General features: G+C 40.1%; 1 protein-coding gene across 1 annotated transcript in view; it reads left to right on the forward strand.

The window, feature by feature from the left end:
- Positions 1–248: 248 nt before the first annotated feature.
- Positions 249–21,537, forward strand: part of LOC145997453 (multiple PDZ domain protein-like) — a 382,394-nt gene continuing 361,105 nt past the window's right edge. Inside the window, exon 1 of the mRNA XM_083134520.1 lies at positions 249–666. Within this exon, the coding sequence (XP_082990646.1) occupies positions 273–666 (394 nt within the window). The 5' untranslated portion in view covers positions 249–272. The remainder of the gene's footprint in view (positions 667–21,537) is intronic.

Genomic DNA, 21,537 nt, shown 5'->3' on the forward strand with positions numbered 1-21,537 from the left:
GTTTGTTGGAACAGCAGCTTCTGGTGCAGTGGTGCTGAGTCAATATGGTCACGATTGATTGTTTACTTGGGAGGAAAATCTGTTTACCACGCTGACTGAGGCTAATTCCAGGCATGCGGAGACGGTGCCAAGAAGAAGAAGGAAGAAACATTAAAAAGAAACGAGCCTCCATTTTACTGGGCCAGTTTCCAAGTGGGGCTTGTCCAAAGGCTAAGGAACATCCGGATGTAACACTAGGTTCACGACTGTGCGAGCGATACGAACACGCGACTATGAAGCAGGACGAGGTCCCGTGGTACTGCGCCCCTTTGGACGAGTGCGTTATCGAAGTGCACCTGAGTCCTTCTCCGGTTGATCCTAGAGGGCGTAAGTGGAGTCTCACAAGATCGACCTTCCAGGTAGCTCCAGCACCTCTGGAGCATTCGTCCTCGGCTCCGCATTTAGGTCCGCAAATTCGTGTTGTTCCGAGCAGGAACATGCTGGAGTGTCCACGACGAGGGAAAGGTTCCTTGTACGTACCGCGGATGCCATCTCCCGTTGGAAGACCGTGTGGTAATGGATACTTATATGTTCCGCCCATTCAGGAAGATGACTCGGATGTCCGCAACAGGAAAAAACGGAAGAGATCTGCCGAGAAGGTGAAAAGGAGAAGACCTAGAGATAAAGGTAAGAATGCATGCTGTTTTTGTAATGTATAGTTTCCAAGTTCTATACTCATATTTAGATCATTTCCCGTCGCTGTTTTTTACATGAGTGTCCCGGACTTTGCACCTTCAGGTGGCATGATTAAATATCCCCAGTGGATGTGCACTCACCGCTACCGAGGACCATGCACTTGATAAGTTTGCAGAACCGAGTGGAAGCCTCTTACCTGCTCGGAGATCGAAGATTTCAATAAGTTATCTCTCAATTACTCCTATCTATTATGTCCCTTTCATTTTTCAAGTATTTGTTAAGCAGTGCTTGGTCCATGCGGCTGTTGTATTTTCTGACATACAGTTAGTTGACTTGGATGGATAGATGAACACGACAGGTGCATAAAGGTACTGTTTCAGCTTTACAGGTTAGTACCTCAGAACTTAGGTATCTCTCAGACTAAAGCGACAGGGACATGAGGCAGGCGATAAGTTTCTGGTTTAACACCGAAGTGACAAGCATGTTCATGCGCTACCAACAGATCGAGGCAACATCATGCACGATATTGAGAAATTGCCCCACCCGAGTGACTTATGCGTTTTGTCCTGTCACTTCTGTATGAAAGGTTTCATTTATTTCTGAAGGTTCGTTTCAGAAATAAACATACAGTCACAAACATACAGGGGCGACACAACAAGAGCCCCACACAGGATTATTTTGGCTGGGAGTCCCGACGCCAGAGCCTCGCTAGTCTGCAAAGTACAGTCCAGAGTGTACTACATGGAAGAGAGCTTGACATTTGGATGTCTTCGGGAAGGGTTGCCCCTTACACCCCGAGTTAATTTAAATTCGTCCGCTTTTGTCTCCGGAAACAATCACTAGTTTGAAGAACATGAACATAGAATCTAGTTTTCCACTACGGAACTAAATAATAGATGCGCCTTCCATGTGAGCCTGTATGAAAAATTCACCAGCAGCAAGCATTTGTAATTTATTGCACTTAATGCTGACATGTACAGTGTATACTCGTATGAATATTCAATTCGATGACTGCACATTTTTAAGAATAATGTTAAAATATTTTTCAAAGCAGCTAAAGAGATAGGTTTGGAAGTTAGTAAAGATAAAAGTAAATATATGCTTACAGGCCGAAACCAAGTGTTAGGTAATAATCAAAATCTAATTATTGATAACAACTCGTTTGAACCAGTTTCCAAATTGAAGTACTTAGGAGTAATACTAACAAATGAAAATGATATTAAAAAGGAAATAAAAAGCAGGCTTAATTCAAGAAATGCATGTTACTTTTCTCTTCATAAACTTTTGTCTTGTCGTTCAATATCTAAGACACTAAAAGTTAAAATATACAAAACAGTAATTTTGTGTGTATTATTATATGGATGCGAAACTTGGTCCCTTACATTGAAAGAGGAACATAAATTGAGAGTATTTGAAAATAAGATCCTTAGGAAAATATTTGGAACTAAAGGGGATGAGGAGACAGGTGAGTGGAGAAGGTTACATAATTTAGAACTACATAATTTGTATTCATGTCCAGATATTATTAGAATGATTAAATCAAGAAGAATTAGGTGGGTAGGCCATGTGGCACGAATGGGAGAGGGAAAAGGAGTTTACAGGATTCTTGTTGGGAAACCTGATGGTAAGAGACCTGTGGGAAGGCCAAGATGAATATGGAGGGATAACGTTGAGATGGACCTAAAGGAAATCGGTAGGGATGGAAAAGAGTATATAGATCTTGCTCAGGATAAGGACAGATGGAAGGCCTGTGTTGCTGCAGCCATGAACCTTCGGGTTTAAGAAGGCTAGAGAGTTAGTTAGTTTTAGTTAGCACATTTTTGTATAGGTAGTAAATGGTTACTTCAGAGTTGAGTGATGAGTGTATATCCAATCCCACCACTCACTGACATACATGTTCTCCATGAAGGAAGCCCCGGAGACGAAAAACACCCGATTGCGACCCCCCCCCCCCCATGAAATTGTCCCAAAAGGCCGAGAAAATTAAGAAATCGCTCACTTTGCCCTTTTTTAAGGGTGGAAATGCCCTTTTTTCAAGTCCTTAGCAACTGTTTCCACGGGCTTTTTTTGCAGCACACATTGATATCTTCAATTCTTAATTGTCTAGCTACATTATTTTTCTCACAGATCACACACAGATGAATGAACTCCTGGTTTTGAAAAGGTGCCTCAAACAAGGGTGACATCTACATAAGAAGAAGATTCAGTCCAGATACAATTACGTAGACGTATATTGTTATACTCAATGCGTAAATATCTACATAGTGCTTGTTTTAATCAAATGTTTATAATTATAAACAATTCTTTAGAGCTTGCTGTGCTTGTTGTTCTCCATGGAAGCGGACATTGCTAGGGAACTTAAATAAAGTTTATTTTCACCCCGAAAACTACTGTAAGGGAATTATGCTAGATTTTTCGAATATCAAAACATGAGCATCAGAATTTATAGCAGAGGAGAGGGAGGATTTTGATGGGAATGGCGGAAAACAATTATTTTTCAATTACGTTTACAAATGTGAAAATAACAAAAGACGTCAATACTGCTTTTCCAATATAGTGTTGCTATTCAATTCGTTTATATGAAATATCTAACTACTTTGAAACGGGCAATATTTACCCAGTTTCTTATTATGAAAATAGACAATAATGTGTTGAATATTTGTACAATATTAGAGTACACACATAGAGTTATTTTCTAAAGTTTTCAAATTAGCAAACTTATATACTTGTTCCGCTTCATCCAATACAACATGCAGATATTTTCAAAGTCATTAAGATCATTGAGGAACCCCATCTATAACGTGATTGCGTTCACAACGTGGCCGATGGTGACGCATGCGAGCGTACAAGACGTGGCCACGTCGAAAGTACGCGAGTCCTATACTATGTGCCTGCTGAAAATATATATTTCAAAGCCTCCAATAGCATTATTTTCCCATGTCGTAATGGTTATGCTTTCAAAATAAATACATTTTATAGTATCTGGCTTCAAGTGCAAGGAGACTAGGTTCGAATCCTAGACAAGGATGTTAGTTCCTTCGCGATGTCTGACTGTCACGCGGGTGGCACAAGTTCGATACCCAGGGTGAGTGATTGTAGGTGGGAATTTATCCGGTTAACATCGTGTGTAAGAAGCTCTAAGAATCATTCGACCTCTCATTGTTGGGTACATGTTGGATTGATTTGTTGTTTTAAGTCCACTTTATGCACAGTAAGGCTAATCGGGACTGGACCTACAGTTTAAAGTGGGAAACGAACCACTATGTGCCTCCACCGGGAATTGAACACGGGACCCCTTGATTACAAGGCGACGAAGATACCACTGCACCATCGGGGAGCCCCACCTTTCATTGTTGGGTACCTGAGAGAGGTAGGAGATATAGGCGGACGGAGGGTGGTGCTGATCATATGACCTCCACTTTACATGATGTTGCGTTGAGCCCTGTCTCAATACACTCCTCTTATGTTTGTTCGTATCACGGTGCAATGTACAGGGAGGCGTTTTTCCCTTCTATCTAAACAATCTTCGCGTTTAACGTAAAGAGGCAGAAAAAAGGCAAAATAATAAAAAATACAAATAAAAAATATTCAGTTTTTGGATACTGGCTGTGATTTTTATGATATACGAGGTGCAGTCAATAATTATCCGCACTTTTGTTGTAATTTTCTTTAGGTTGGCAGCACTGCTTTCTGCGCATGCGTGTGAATAGAATGTGCATTCGTCGTTGCCTTAGTGCGTGTTTGCCAAATGTTTCACTTCTCTATCTTGAAAACGTCGGAAGATACAAACGTTTGTAATCAGGTAAGGGGTTTTGTAGGCACCCTATATTTAATTCGTTTATTTTTTTTGCTGAAAATATACGTCCTCTTTTGCACGTCACAGAATATAGTGACTCTTCATTCAGGGCAAAATATGAGCCCCAAAACTAAATCAAACTTTGTGCCTAATTATGGTACCTGGTTCTGAAGGTTGGCAACACTTGCGAAAAAAAAAGCTGTTTTCTAGAAAACGCTTGATTTTGCCTTGTTCATCTGCCCGGTTGACCGTCTGGTTGAATTCCAAACAATGCATCACTCTTCGCTCCACATTTCCTGCAAAGAAAGACGCAGGGAGGAGGGGAACAGCGTACGTGCCGAACGAAGATGGCAGGGGTTTCCCCAAAGGACCTTGGTTCTAAGCCAACAAGTCCCCGAAATAGCTCGGATGATTGCAGGCAAACATCCAGAAGTAGAACAGTCTCTCTATGTTCTCTTCCGGCCCCCCTTTCCGATAATACTACCATTCACCACATTTCTCCACAGAAGTAGAGATGGCAGTGTGATCTGTAATATTTGAAAAATGTAATAAATGCCCAGCAAGGGATACCATTCTTAAAAGTAACTTGCCCATAATACCCATTTCTTTAAAAAAAAAATAGTGTACTGTTAGTGAAACAGCTTCAGTTCTTGTAAATTGATTTCTTATTGTGTCATTTCTTACCATTTCTACCAATAAATATTCCGGCAATTTTTAATTAATTGATTGGTAATCTAGCAACGTTAGGCAATGAAGCTCTATTTGGGTAAAAAAGGTAAAAAAAAAAGGTAAAATGTTCCCCTGTGCTTAGCACCACGCCATGAACGCGTATAGGGGGTGTGGGGATAACGCCCCACACTTTCTTTATCCGGTCGTGAGTGGGGGTGATGTGATCAGCATCACGCCCCTGACCGCCTTTACCCCCCAGGGTTTCCCCCAGGTACCCATATTATTCGACGCTGGGTGGGCGCCGGGGCCGCTTCCATCGTTAGAAAAGTTCCCGGATTTGAATCGGCCGGGGATCGAACCCGGGACCTTTAGCATGGTAGTCAGAGCCACCGCGGCCACGTGCTCTATTTGGGTATAAATGTTTATTATTATCTTTGCGAATCGTGGTATGTAAACTCGAAAAATGCCAATTTTATTTTCCATATTTTGAAATACTCGTATTTTAGTTATTTTTACACATATTTTCCATAGTTTCCAACCATATTTCGACATATACACCATATTTATGCTATTAAATACAGGGTGTCCACATGAAACCTACCTGATTTCAAATTATAATTTTGAGAAAACTATTCAATATAGAGCCTTGCGGTTTGTGTCATCATGTAAAGCAACTTTTTTTTTAAAGTAATTAGCAGCAATGGCGATAACACAAGAGAGAGCGCAGTGTGGTATGGTATGCGGAAATGAAATCGCCAATTTCAGTCCAAATACTTTTCAGACGTGCGTTTGAACGGGAGACACCAGACGTAAAGACAATTGAGGCTTGGTATGACAACTTCGTATCAACTTCGTCACCTCTGACCTGCTAGTGAGCACGTGGGTCCAGATCGAGTATCGGCTAGACATTTTGAGCGTTACGAAAGGAGAAGTGCACTAAAGTTTAAAGAAGCAAGAAGTTTTAGAGTTGCTTTACACGATGTCGCAAACCTCAATGCTCAATGTCGAAGAGTTTCCTCACAATTATAATTTGAAATCAGGGAGGTCTCATGTGGACACTCTGTACATTTTCCCTTGAGTTAAATACCAAATGTTTTTCGTTATCTGTTGACCATCCTTGGAGTTAGCTGGAGGGAAATGAGAGAGATGGGGCGATGCTTTGCGAAACGTTTGCTAGCCCCACCCCCCACCCCCCTCACTTCGAGAACTGGTTATTGATTAAAATTTGGCTATTATTTGTACTCAAGTATTAATTTTAATATAATGATTTTGAACTGAAAGTGTGTCATTTTCATGTTATTTGCGATTATTTGTTAGTAATATAGGTATTACAGGCTTATTCAAAATTTAGTCGACAACTCTAGACTTTTATTGTAACAAATTTATAATTGAAATGAAATCTAATATATATATAGCCCCAATCCCACCACTCACTGACATAAATGTTCTCCATGAAGAAAGCCCCGGAGGCAAAAAACGCCCGATTACGATTCCCTCAGAAATTGTCCCAAATCACCGAGAAAATTAAGAAATCGCTCAATTGGCCCTTTTTTAAGGGTGAAAATGCCTTTTTTCACGTCCTTACCAACCGTTTCAATAGCTTTTTTTTTACTCACATTGTTTCCTTCAATTGTTAATTGTCTAGATACATTATATTTCTCACAGATCAATAGCACACAGATGAATCAACTTCTGGTTAGAAAAGGTGCTTTGAAACAAGAGTGACATCTACATAAGAAGTAGATTCAGTTCAGATGTAATTAAAAGCGAAAATACGTCGTTCTTGTTTTAACTAAATGTTTAGGTATAATAACAAACAATTCTTTAGAGTTTGCCTAGTCTTGTTGACCATGGAAACGGACGTTGCTAGGGAACGTAAGGAAAGTTTATTTTCACCCCGAGAACTACTGTAAGTGAATTATGCTAGTTTTCGAATTTCAAAATATGAGCATCAGAATCTATTACAGAGGACAGGTAGGAATTTGATGGGAATGACGGAAAACAATTATTTTTCAATTAGTACGTTTACGTGTCGCTATTCAATTCGTTTATATGAAATATCTAACTATTTTGAAAGGGACAATATTTACCCAGTTTATTATTATGAAAATAGACAATAATGTGTTGAATATTTGTCTAATATTAGAGTACACACATAAAGATGTTTTCTAAACTTTTCAAATTAGCGAACTTATACACTTGTTCCCCTTCAATCAATACAACATGCAGATATTTTCAAAGTCATTAAGATCATTGAGGAACCCCATCTATAAGGTGATTGCGTCCACAACGTAGCCGAAGGTCACGCATGCGAGCGTACAAGACGTGGCCAAAGGCCACGTCGAAAGTGCGCAAGTCTTATACTATAAACGATACTATAAATCTTTTCAATAAGGTTTATAGTATTTCATTTCAATTATAAATTTGTTACAATAAAAGTCTAGAGTTGTCGACTAAATTTTGAATAAGCCTGTATAATATATTACTAGCAAATATTCGCAAATAAGATGATAGTTATAAAACAAAATATAACAAAATCATTATTTTAAAATTAGTATGTGAGTATTTTATTGACAATTACTCTTTATACTCACGCGTGCTTTTACATTTACAAAATTCACTCCTCAGTGTAAACTGTACACAACCCTTAAGTATTACGTTGCTTTAGATGGTAGGTACTTGCTACACTTATTTCATAAAAAGCAAATGCGCAAAATGACTACTGAACTCCATAAGCCACGCCATGTTTAGTATTGTATTGCAAACTGCTGCCATCTCTTGAGAAATTAAATAAACATGTGCTGAGAGATTAATCGTAAGGATCTAGATTTTTCGCAAAGGCGATAATATAGAAAAATGTTAATTGTTGGAAACCAAATATTTATATATGTGCAATAAGGTGTTCTGAACACATTTATCATGCATTTAAAATCGCGCGAATTTTAGCCTTTGTCGCGAAATATACAGCGAAAATCATTCCTGTTTTTTAGGCGTGAAAAATGAAATGTACCGTATTTACGCGTGTGCTACGTGTACGTCTTCCGAAAGTTGATCCCAAAAGTTTCCCCAAGATATTTTCACCTTCTATCGGAACGTTTTGCAATACCGAGCGAAGTGGCGTGGTTCAGGCGGTGTTTGAGTGCGCACTTTCCGTCACACGGTAGCCGTAACATCGGTACCTACTGTTGAGCGAGAGATAATGGGAAATAACTTCCTCAAAAAATAGTTTCCAAACTTTTGAAGGTCACGAATATGCGTAGGCAATGTAAGATACAAATTAAAGAGGAAAAAAACTAGATTAAAACCACAATGAAGTCATGATTTTAGTGTACTAAAAATAATAGTGGGGAAAATAAGATCACTTTTGAAAAAATCAAGGTCCTTAGTTATTCGTTACAAAGAAGTTTTATTTTGTTTACTTTTTTAGCTATGTTCTCGAGTTCTTCTCTGAATAGCCCTGTATTTACTGTAAAATGTGACTGTCTTACATTTTGAGACAATGTGTCCTACGTACTTCATTGCTTCTAGTGATCCGGGGGCGACGAACAGTTCAATACGAAAACGACCTCATTTCAACCTCTTATGCTTTAATTGGCGAGGAAGAACTGTAGAAAGACGAACGAACCCTTATGCCAAAGGGCTGGCAATAATTGATGGATGGCAATATTCCCTCAAAGGTCCTCGCATCCATCAAGCTAAGAAGATGTCATCGGACGTTCTTGAAGATTTCTAATGGGCGAAAACGCTCTTCTCCATTAGGAGCAGTAATTGAGCCTCGAACGCCGGGGGAGTTAATGGGACCTACAACCCCTCCAGAAATTTTGAGAAAATCAAAATTTTCATATATGAGCAGGTAAAAGCGAACTCCCCTTTAAATGACTTCGGATTACCATTTTTGTCTTTGGACGATTTTGTCTTTGCCCCTTCGAAAAAAAAGATCTTCCCACGATAGTGGCGGCAAGAGTTAATGAAATATGGGCAACAAGTCGAAAATTAGAAGCCATTTTCCAAGATGGCTTCCGTAGCATTATGGGTGTATCCGGCAGGGAGCAAAGGCACAATTGCCCTCCTGGAAGACGAGTGGTCAAAAGTTGTTGTTGTTGAATTGGTTTTAAACCCGGAGGAGGCACAAGTGGTTCGGATCCCACTTTAAACTGTAGGTCCAGTCCCGATTAGACTTACTGTGCGTAAAGTGGACTTAAAACACCAAGTCAATCAATCAATGAATTCGTTTTAAGTCCACTTTATGCACAGAAATGCTAATCGGGACTGCACCTACAGTTTGAATTGAGACCCGAACCACTACATGCCTCCAAAGGGAAGAAGAGAACGGAGCAAAACAGAACATAACACAAGAGAAGAAGAGATGTGAACATAACAGAACAGAGCATAAGAGAAGGAAACGGAACAAAACAGAACAGAACATAAGGGAAGAAGAGAACGGAACAAAACAGAACAGAACATAAAGGAAGAAGGGAACGGAACAAAACAGAACAGAACATAAGGGAAGAAGAGAACGGAACAAAAATGAACAGAACATAAGGGAAGAAGAGAACTGATCATAACAGAACAGAACATAAAGGAAGAAGGGAACGGAACAATACAGAACAGAACATAAGGGAAGAAGAGAACGGAACAAAACAGAACTGAACATAAGGGAAGAAGAGAACTGATCATAACAGAACAGAACATAAAGGAAGAAGGGAACGAAACAATACAGAAAGGGAACGAAACAATACAGAACAGAACAGAAGGGAAGAAGAGAGCGGAACAAAACAGAACAGAACATAAGGGAAGAAGAGAACTGAACATAAAGAGAAGGAAACGGAACAAAACAGAACAGAACATAAGGGAAGAAGGGAACTGAACAATACAGAACAGAACATAAGGGAAGAAGAGAACTGAACATAACAGAACAGAACATAAGGGAAGAAGAGAACTGATCATAACAGAACAGAACATAAAGGAAGAAGAGAACGGAACAAAACAGAACAGAACATAAGGGGAGAAAAGAACTGAACATAACAGAACAGAACATAAAGGAAAAAGGTAACGGAACAAAACAGAACAGAACATACGGGAAGAAGAGAACTGAACATAACAGAACAGATCATAAGGGAAGAAGAGTAGAGGAAAAACGACAACAGAACATTAGCGAAAATTACAGAACAGAAGGGAAGAATTCAGATGGGGAACTGACAACAATCCAGCGTTTGAAGAACAAGAGTACGGTAAGAGCATGAAAATAAGGTCATATTTTGGTGTTCCGTAACAATATGCAAAGTACTAATGCGTTGAAACTCTCTGTAAATGCTGTTACGATACAGCAGCAGTCCTTAATATGCTTACCAACACCTCTAAAGGGGAAGAAGCTGGTAGCATATTTAGCTACAATGCGCTCAACATCATTATCTGTTGATGAAGCCAGTTGTTACTAGTCTCACAATCCCATGAGGTGGTGAGAGAGACACAGAGAGAGTGGAGAAAGTAGGAGGAAGAAACAGAAGAGAGAACAGTGCAAATTCATTAGCGGGAATTCCCTTTTTTACCCTCTTAGGGTCGATAGCAAAAAGCCGCCTGGGAACATACAAGAGGACAAATTATGTTAATCTGGTAGCGAGGGAAACGGAGCATTTCATTCTTCCAAGGGCAATCAAGCACCCTTGTAAATCCTTCCCTTTTGTGCCCTTGGCAAGGGCTGCGGCTAATAAATGTAGCCCTTTGTTCCTTCGTGGAAGGTTCTTAATTTCCGGAAGGTTGAGTGGGTTTTTCTTCTCCCTTTCTAACCCACTCTGGAAAAAAAAGTTTGCCGACGTTCTTCCTCTTGAGTCGAGAAAATGGTCTCTTCTTCGCGTCGTGTAATAATGTTAGGGAACTTCTTTATTCTTGGAAAGGAGAAGGTTTGGTAGCGTTGTTAGATTATGAGACTCATCGGTTAGATTATGAGACTCATCGGGGTATGAAGCGTTGAATTTGCATAGTGGGTTAACCCCGACAAGATTTCACTCTTATTCGCTCTTATTCGTTTTCGCGCTTATTTCTTTAACCAGAGTTATAAGACCTTACCCTTCTTCCCTGTTCCTGCCGAAACCACAGGATTTGTCTTTCCAGGGGAGGAGTGTCAGGGATGGCTTGCTGATTGATTTAATTATTTTACTTCGCTTTTCTGCCACTTCTGTCTAATCGCTACGATGACAATGAATAGTGATATGATGAGATAGATGAAAGGACAATCGCAAACATATATGGACATAGCACATGTCCTACAGAGGATTATACTGGATGCAGGCCCAGACGCCAGAGCCTAGTTAGTCTGCAAAATGCAGTCCAGAGTGTACTACGTGGAATGGAGGTTGACAGTTGGGTGTCAGTAACGCACGGTAACAGCTCATTGAAGGCTAACGAGGCTCTGCCGCCTGGATCCAAGGCCAGGAGAATTCTCTGTGGGGTCGTGCTGTCCTGCTTTTTGTCCATGTATGTACTGAGTGCCCCTTCACGGCCTCAGCTTTTAATAAGTAAGGAGATTTTATTTTCAAAGACGGTATAGTTTCAGTTATTGTTAAGTAATGAATGAACGAATTAGTTTTAGAAATTGAGCAGGAAAATTATTAACATATTCTTTATTTTCTTAGGGGCCTGTCTCAACTTTTCTTAATCTAAGGGGCTTATTGACGGGCAATGTGCAGGTGTGCCACATATAAAAATCAACCAATCGTCTTACCAAGGATATATAGAAGACCTTACCAATCCCTCTTGCTACCGAAATTTCGTCTTTCACTCTCTACGTTTAAGGTTATCTAGGGCAGGGGTTTCCAAACTTTTTCGTTTCATGGCGCCTTTAGTGGTTCAAGATTATCCCGCTGCGTCCAAGGCAGAATGTAGGTAGGCCTATCTAACGCTTGTAACGCTCAGCTAGTGTGGTTAGGTTAGGTTGCTTGCATTAATTTAAAACACATATTTCAAATTCAGAAACATTCTATGTGTAAATAGTACTAAAACCATGTAGACTAAGAAGCAAGTGTCCTTCCAGTGAAAATATTGGAACATTTCACGGCGCCCGTGTAAGTCAGCCACTGCTCCCTAGGTAGGGTTACCAGACGTCCGGTTTTTCCCGGACATGTCCTACATTTTTGCCTTATGTCAGGCGTTTGAAAATTATCATAAATGTCCTACATTTTGAGTGTAACATAATATTAATTGAGAAAATACGTGTTTCGGTTGTACAAAGAGAAATCATGCAAGTTGCAAGTCTATGGACTGCACTCCCAAACTCAGTAGCGAAATTTATTTAGATTCAGTTATTGCCCAAAAAGGAAAGGAAGTTTTCTCCTAGAACAAAAACGGAATCAATTAATGGACAAGCTTTTTTTTTTGGGCCACATTCTGATGATGTCCTGTTCAATACCTGAGAAAATTTCTTGGCTTGGGTTTATACTGATGGAACAAGGTGTTTCCCTATCATATTCAATATTTTGATTGTAACGCAGGGCTCCTGCAGGGGGTATAAAGAACAAAGACATTGAACTAAAAAATACTCAAGATGAAACTTCTGGAACCATTTCAAATTACGGTAATTGCTGAATATTTGTTTGGCATTGCAGGTCATAATGAGAGAGTATTTCATTACCATCAGCACAACGGAGTCATGGGAGAAATGTTTTTTTCAAGAATTCTGTAAAAAGTTTGGTGCTGGGGTTCAGTATAATTTCAAAGAGTTTGATTGTTCAGTCTGTCATAAATATATTTTAACTAAACCTGACATTCTGATAAAAATTGGCTCCTCTGAGAATTACATGTTAAAACGTGTGTAGTGAGAAGTGTATTGTTTAGTATTGATTACAAATTTGGAATATTTGCATTTAAGAATTCATTAAGATATCATATTTTTTTAAGGTGAAAAGTGTCAATTTTACTTAAATTTCTAAAGTGTTCTAGAAATATGTATTATTTATTGTGAATGTTTTGTGTCCTACAGTTTGACTTCAAAGTCCTACATTTTGGGACATTATGTCCTACATTTCCCTTATAGCGATCTGGTAACCCTATCCCTAGGACTCCGCGGCTCACACTTTGGGAACCACTGATATAGGGGAAAACCTTACACCGTATTTGCAGACGAAACCTTATCAAGGTTATGCAGTTGTAAGGGTGCTAGATTACAGACAAAATCGAACTTATACGATTTCAATTGCGCTCCAAATGAAACCCAATAATGCCATGTAGAACTTCTTCCTTCTTACTTAATAGTAAAGCTGTTATGTTGTAATCAAGTGTCCACTCCTGTGGGAGGCACACCCAAATTTGAATGAAACAGAGACTGAAAGGAGACGCTGTATCTTCGGAAGAATTCACACCGAAGCGACAGGCGACACGTGTCGTTTGAAGATTTCACCAATAGAATGCAGGCTTGTGTGGCCTGTTATGCTGCTACGGTGTGACAAGTTTCTCTTGACTTTCTCGTTGCCAAGCGACATGTGTCTCGTGTCGCATCGGTCTGAAATCTTCCTTAGGGATTTCCCTAAAAAGAACTTTAAAAAACGATAGGGCGGGAGAATCTGGTTCGATTCCCGGGGGTGGATGATATAGGCGCAATTTTTCAGGCCTTTTTTCTGCATAAAGCGCTCTGGTGTTCTCTCAGCCTCTAATAGATGGGTACCTGAGGGGATGGGGTGGTAAAGGCAGCCGGAGCGTGCTGCTGAATCACATCAGCTCATTAAAGTGGCTGAATTCGAAAATGTGCGGAGCCCAATCTCATCATGCACCCTCCTCCTACGTGCCTTCACGGCAAGGTACACAGGGTACCTCACGTGCCCCCAGACTCGTTTTGCTGATTGGTTTGGTTTATTTTACTTCACTTTTCTGCCACTGTTGGGTGATCGCGACGATGTTGATGGGTGATGATATGATGAGACTGACAAAAGGACACTCACAAGGGACACCTATGCCCAGGCCTGGATTCGAGCTTCGGCGCTGTGCTAGCTAGCCACTCCGCAACCAGGTCAGCTCACTGTTTTTTTTTTCTATATCTCTCTTTGAAGATTACCTGTGGAGCCCACGCTTACAGCCATTTCCTGTGAACTAATTTCCTCTACTTCCGGTACTGATTCAAAGCTTGAAACGTTCAATTATGAATTCCCTTTGCTTTTCGGAAAGAATCATCGTGCCTTGCTTTGACCAACCATTTCTCTTCCTCTCCCTTTTACTCCCTTCGCCATCCACTTCAGCGATTTATGATGAATGGAGACGTGTGTCAATATCCATTTGCTTGCGTCTCTTTGGTGGAGAGTTCAAACAGACTTTTCCCATTGTGAGGCCAGCTCGCGAATGGAATTCTGGAGCCCTTTCCGCCTTTTGAGGAAACCGATTCTTGGTTACAAAATCTGCAATATTCTTATCGTGAGAGAGTCAGAGTAACCAATGCTTTCCTGAAAAGAGCGAAATTTTGAATCGAATTTCCCTTGCTGGAAATAGCAATGGGGTTACACAATTACTTCTGTGAGAAAAATTGATTTATTTATTTATTTTACTTCATTTCTTTACTACTTTCACTTTTGGGCTGATCGCGAAGATGAGGATGAAAGGTCAAATAGATAAAACTGGTGAAAGGACAGACATACACGGGCGGAAGCAGTGGCGTGTCGCAGTTTTCTGTGCACCCTCCCCCCGCAAGTAGAATAAGTAGAATATTCAGGGGCAGAGTGATGGATAGACATAACATGTTACATAGTTATATATTGTCCCGTGAATCAACCTTTGTAAATCAAAATGAAATAAATAAAGCACACAAGAAAAACGGGGGAACCACAATTCCGAGGATACAGACGCCCTGGTTTTGATTTAAATGCACCAGGATGATAAGCGCATACCCCTGAATGTAATATGAAAGAAACATTTTGCAATATTGTACCTACTTTCGAAAGAAACATGTAAAATGTAAAGTTTTATAAGTAATAAATATCTCTTTGTCTGTTCGGCAGCAATATTGTGTCCCGTGAAACTGGAGCGAACGAAGAAAAGCAAGTCTCTGCGACTCGACCAATCACGAAGAGAGCTCGACCAATGAACACGTGCGTGTGAACAAGATTGCGAGGAGGGGGAACAGCGAATGAAGCTGCCACCATTTGCTGTTTCACATCGTCTACTCGATTTCTCCCCTCCTCTAACGTGGCCTTGCTCAGGAGAATCCCGGGATAGACTATAGCTCGTTCCTCAATCCCTCACCCCACTCCGCAGCTACAACAGACAAGACCTTAACTTTTACAGCACATATATTCAACCCTGTCGTTTTGAACAAGGACAAAGCCACCCTCACCTGTTCACGTCGCCAGGAAAGCTACAATTCCTATTCACACTAGATCAGTATCTCTCAACTGCCGGGTCGCGGCCCTGCACCGGGTCCTGGCGTCAATTATACGAGGGTTTCTCCTGAAGTTTGCGACTTGCAGCCCGAGCTGGCAACCACCTGGAAATATGACCTTTCGTTCTGGGTTCAGCGATAAGAGGAAATCCTTTCCCGCCTGTGCTGTTGAGGATTGAAAGAATCTGAGAGGGGATTGTCCCCCGCACAACCTCAAAACTTGACATTTAACGGTTGGGTCCTTGAGGCTGGGTGAACCCTTGAGCCAATTTATCCGAGGACAATGCGGGGAAAATTTCCGACCTTAGATCAGCCACCCCAGGAATCGAACCCGGGTTTCCAGCGTGGCAATCAGACGCTCCACCACGGCTCCCAAATATTATATAAACTGTGTAATGTACTGATCTATAAGATATATCAATCCCTCCTTGGTACGTCACAGCCTCGAATGCATCTTTTAGACACTGTAGACGTCAACAGACCAGTCTTAGAATTCTCTCTGTGGAATCATAATTTAATTTTACCCTGTGACTTCCGAAAACAGAAAAAAAGAGAACCAAAGATGAACATCTATGCAATGAAAACACGCGGAGACAGTTCTGTATCTCTTTTTGGCAATCGCGATGTAAAAAGAAAGAAAAAATCAATTCCTTGCCTCTTAGCCTTGTTCCTCTCGACTGAATGTAGCAACAAGGTTAGCTTCTGAACCGTTCCGCATGATAAATGGGCACCTCCCGTTCCATTTTTAAAAGCGGGGCCCACTTTGGAAATTCATCCACCATACATCACGGGAGATTCCGCCCCTCCCTCCCCCTTTCGCCCCCGAAAGCTTCTTGCCTGGAATATTTCCGTCTGGATGTTTCTCCTCATCCCGATTCACTGAAGACAGGAAGAAATTCGCATCATTTGTCCCGGGAGGAGGAAAAGTTTTCAGGGATGAGCTCTGGAAGGCAACCTAATGGAGAAGCAGGGTTGCCAGGAACGGAAAATTATCGGGTGAAACTTGATAACTTTTCAGCAATGTTGCCAGAAGCAGGGAAATTGTGCTTTCGTTTTTATAATTGTCGTTAACTTGTTAACACTGCTTATTAACCGTGGCTTACACGTGCCGCACGAGAAACTTACTAACCGGAAAGGGGGGGGGAAGGCTCACAGGCTTACCCTTTCTACCATGACAAATATTCAAGAAACCATTTTTTATTGAATAACTTTCCTATCTAGTTTATTTAAGTTTAGTTTTTTATTAATTATAACAATTACAAAAATTACCATAACTAATAAAAAATATTAACCAACGTAGGCTATGTTATCATTCACTAAAACTTTCAAAAATCATACTAGTTTCCTCATCAATTATATTTCTTATTTACATAGGTGCAGCTATATATTTATTATAATAATTACTATCATTACCAACTAATTGTACACTGTCACTGGCATAAGTATCTCGAATAACACGCATCCAAAGGGGTTTTCTGATAGGCCCACCAAGTGTGTTTCACCTCCTATGTACGTTATATTTAAAATATCAGCCTTGGAAAATGTCCAATTATAACACCATCAAGCCTTGTTTCCATGATATGAAAAACTCAATATGCTGACCAAGGCAGTAATTTATTTTATTATAAAACATAAACTAAACGTAACGTTTCAACCTTCTACCAAGGTCTTCTTCAGACTCTGCACCAAGTACAAATGTAACAAGGTACAAAAAAGGACGATATATATACAAAAACATTACTCCCCTCAAGACTATTAGAAAGTTGTTCTTTAGTTAAGCGGCCTTAACAATGGAAGAAGTTGTTAGAAAGAGTGGAAAGGACAAGAGAGAAAGAGGAGAGAAGAAGGAAGAAGAATGAAGGAAAAAGAGCGTGAGATAAAGAGTCCAACCACATTCTAGATGGAAGTAAATATGTTTAGCCTTTTAGGTGAAAGTACTGTTGACATGGGAAAGCCACCTGCTAGAAAGTTCCAAAACGACTTTCTAATAGTCTGGAGGGGAGTAATGTTTGTGTATATATATCGTCCTGTTTTGTACCTTGTTACATTTGTACTTGGTGCAGAGTCTGAAGAAGACCTTCCTAGAAGGTTGAAACGTTACGTTTAGATTATGTTTTATAATAAAATAAATTACTGCCTTGGTCAGCATATTGAGTTTTTCTTGTTATATTTAACTTTTTACGAACGAAACTAATATAGACATATTGGGAATAACCTAGGGAACAATGTAATTTATTTTCAAAAACATTACAGTCGAAACTCGAAAAAATAGAGGAGAAAATGTCGATAACACGATAAAATTGACGAAGAGACACTCACATGCTCAGTCCGGGATTCGAGCTTGGGAACCCTGCGTAGCGTGTTGTGCTAACCACTCCACTAGCGAGGTCCACACTTTTGTTTCGGGTCTCCTCTGTATGCTCACATATGTTAGACTTGCAATAGTGGCAGACGGATTCAAATGAAGTTCAATGAATGTTTATTATCATTCATTGATTCATTTGGTTTATTTGACTTCGCTTTTCGGCCACTTTTGGCTAATCGCAGATATCGTGAGTGATGATATGATGAAACTGATGAAGGGACACTCACAAGTACCACCCATGCCCAGATTCCAACCCGGGACACAGGGGCGTCGCAACTGGATGGGCGAGGGTGGGCTCTAGCCCACCTTAAAATAGTCTCAACCCACCCAAATAGAATGAATAAATGATATATATTATTTAGATAATAATTATAGTATAGAGCACACAAAGCGGCCATAACAATTGACTAACATAATTCAGTTGCACTTAAAAAGTGAAGAACGTTTCTAGATTCTCCATTAAGTTGGTTTCCTTTCATTAACGTGCTCCAAAATGATCAAATTAAACTTCTAACACATGTAAAAACAATGAGTATACTTAAAAACCAATGTTATTGAATAAATTTGATCAAAATGTTTATTCTAGAATAATTTGCACTATTCCGGTAACTGGGAAAAAATGAGTTTTGGTAAATTAATTTTTTTTTTTAAGTTATCAGTTGAATATAGTTTATCCATTATTACGTTTACAAGCTTCGTTTGTCTTGCAAAAGCAAAAAAAAATGCTTTTCTTTAAACGATGAAAGCTTATTTCGCTTTATTTTTTATAATATTCATTTCTTTTTCTACAAAATACAGGATATTTATATGCCGAATTTTTAACACTAGTAAAAATTGCATGCAAAATATTTGTAATAATTGCATTATAAGTATGAATTTGAGCCATGAACAAGAATGCTCCAGTACAGCACAACGTTGATTTGGAGGGGGAGGCACCCTCATGAAACGTCGCTCCACCTTGAAAAATTCCTAGCGTCTGACCATGCCCATTTCTGGCAAAAAAAAAAAAAAATCTGTTCAAAAAAATTTTGTTTTTATAATAGTTCTCCCCGGCCCTGGCTATCGAACCAGAGCCCACCTATACATATTTGATCGACCCTCGAGCCAACCCCAAGAAAAAGGTCTGGTGACGCCACTGCCGGAACACCCAGCGTCGTAGATCGCTGTGATTCGGCCGGCTGCTTATTATCAATCTAGAATTGATTGTTACATTTGAAAATCCAGCAGAAGGGTGGTCCTGTTCCATTCCTAGGGCGCTGTAAATAGCGAAATCTTTTCAAGGTTGGCAACACTATTGCTTCTCATAGAGCCAATACCAACTGGAAATTCCTGATACATTTAAGGAATTCGTTCCTTAGGAACTCGGCCGAGCAGAAATGAAAACAGAGCCTGCAGGAGGGATCCCCGAATTGATCCTGCAAGTCAGCGGCATCCTTTGTGGGTGTTTTCGAAGGAGAGCGAATCTTCGGTGAGTCCCTTGCTTCAGCCAGCCACTTGTTTCTGGAATTTAAGATTCCGGTAATCTGCTTTGGAAACTGCTAGTGGAAGGTAGACCTCATCCGAACATCAGTTATTTTTGAATTAAATGGATCAAATTTCCATAAACAGGCCACTCCATGTTCAACGAACAAAATGTTTCTGAATTAGGGGTTGGAGTTCGAATGTTGAAGTAGAGTTATCCCAGTCTAACAGGATTTCAATCCTGGATCGGATATCCGAGTATTCATTATACCAATCCATTAGCATTTGATTTCTAAATCCCCCTCCCTCCCTCCCTCTCTCTGTTCATATTTTTTCCACACTCTCATTCTCAGTCTGTTACTTTTTCTCACTATATCTGTTTCTCTCTCTTTTTTGCTTTTCGCATTTTTACACTGTCTGCATATCTCTCTCTCTCTCTCACACACACACACATTTCATCTCTCTCTCTCTCTCTCTCTTTCTCTTCCTCTCTGTGTCTGTCAGCATGTGTGTGTTTCTCATTCTCTCCCTCTCCCTCTGTGTGTGTGTGTGTTCCCACTCCATCTCTCTTTCCCTCTATTTCCCATCTCTCTCTCTTCAAAAGTTGAATGATCAACACGCTTTGATCCTAAGCCAAGCGTCAAGTCAACTTTGCAGCAGGTTTTCGCATATGTAGATCCAAACGTGCGCGCAGAATATAGTTCCACTGAGACGGGTTCTATTCCGACACAACTGCATACTTGCAACAAAACAGTTATTTAATTTTTAAAATACAGACAAAATAATACATCTATTAGCAGGTATGTACTTGATCGGTTGCAATCACTGTGCAGACGAACTAGGATCCAGAGATTCGCCAACTGGAGTTTGTATTGCGCTGAAAAATCGCTGAAGATCAAGAGCGAGTCGAGCAAGACTGAATACGTTGCATAGCGCGTGCAATCCGTGATACCAGTTTTGCACATCCCACTATTGTAACCCTATGTTTATTGTGATTGATTAATAATGGTGCTATACAGCGGCGAGAATGGCTGAATCGAGGTTTCCTGTTCAGCGCGCGGTTTTGGGCTTCATCCGAAGGGAAAAGCTCTTCAAATCAAGCAAGTTGTTTTAAATGCATAATCCTCCTTACGACAACATGATCAAAGTAAAACAGAGCGTGAGGTGATTTGCCGTCAATGTGCGCACGAACTGTATCACGGGTGCTGAATGATTTGCGGTTTAAGATTAGGAAGAGGACACGATTGTTTGTTTTTTGACGACAAAACAATCTCTGCGGTATTAAAAGATATCGCCGTGATAAGAAACATGTTTATTATTTGGACGAGACGTGCTTTAAATCGGTGGGGGGACGGGGGCGTACATTGAATCAAACATTGAAGGACACCACCGTGCAAAACCACTGCCAGGGCTAAAGAAACCGACGAGAAAAGAAGAGGGGAAGAGGGAGGCTTATTGTTTCACCCACTGGCGGCAATGAAGTCTTTGTTGAAGGCACATATTTACTGTTCCGTGCAAAGAAAGGGTGATTATCAGCAAGAAATGGACAGACCAAGATTTGAATCCTGGTTTAGTGAAGTGATTCATAAATTGAAACCAGAGTAATGGCAGCAGACAATGCACCTGATTGTCACCAATAACAAATCATGCTTTTTTTGCTGGTGTAACTTGAAGTGCTTGTGTCTTACAGTAACGGGTGTATTGCGAACAAAGCAACCAAGTTTTTCATAAATGTATTTTTTTTATAAACGAAAAACAATAATGTGTCATTAAATTCAAGAGGGGCCTATCGTTGTTTACTTTTATCTTTGTTTATTGTTATTTTTGCGTGCTCGAAATATACACCCATGCTCTCATGTTTAGAAGTTATTTCGCATTTATATTAAGTAATGACACATTCATTAAATAATCTACGCGCAGAAAGTACTTCTAAACTTTTTATGTTTCAGGAGACAAAAAGAAGCAAAAATACATTCCGCTTGACATGCATGCGGGTTTTTATGTGTTGCGCGGTTGGCAACACTGTGGATTTTCTCCGATGTAAGCAGCTCGGCGGTTGAGGCAAGACTCGCACGGAAGATTCTGAGCTCAGTTCTCGCGCGGATTGATACATAAAACCTGCTGCAAACTTAGCTTGACGCTTGGCTTAGACATTTTAAAATCCTTATTTCAGGTACAGGCGAGAGCAAAAAATTGAGTTCAAATTCAAATATA

The sequence above is a fragment of the Lepisma saccharinum genome, chromosome 13 (assembly GCF_977018435.1).
Source record: "Lepisma saccharinum chromosome 13, izLepSacc3.1, whole genome shotgun sequence".
Lineage (NCBI taxonomy): Eukaryota > Metazoa > Arthropoda > Insecta > Zygentoma > Lepismatidae > Lepisma > Lepisma saccharinum.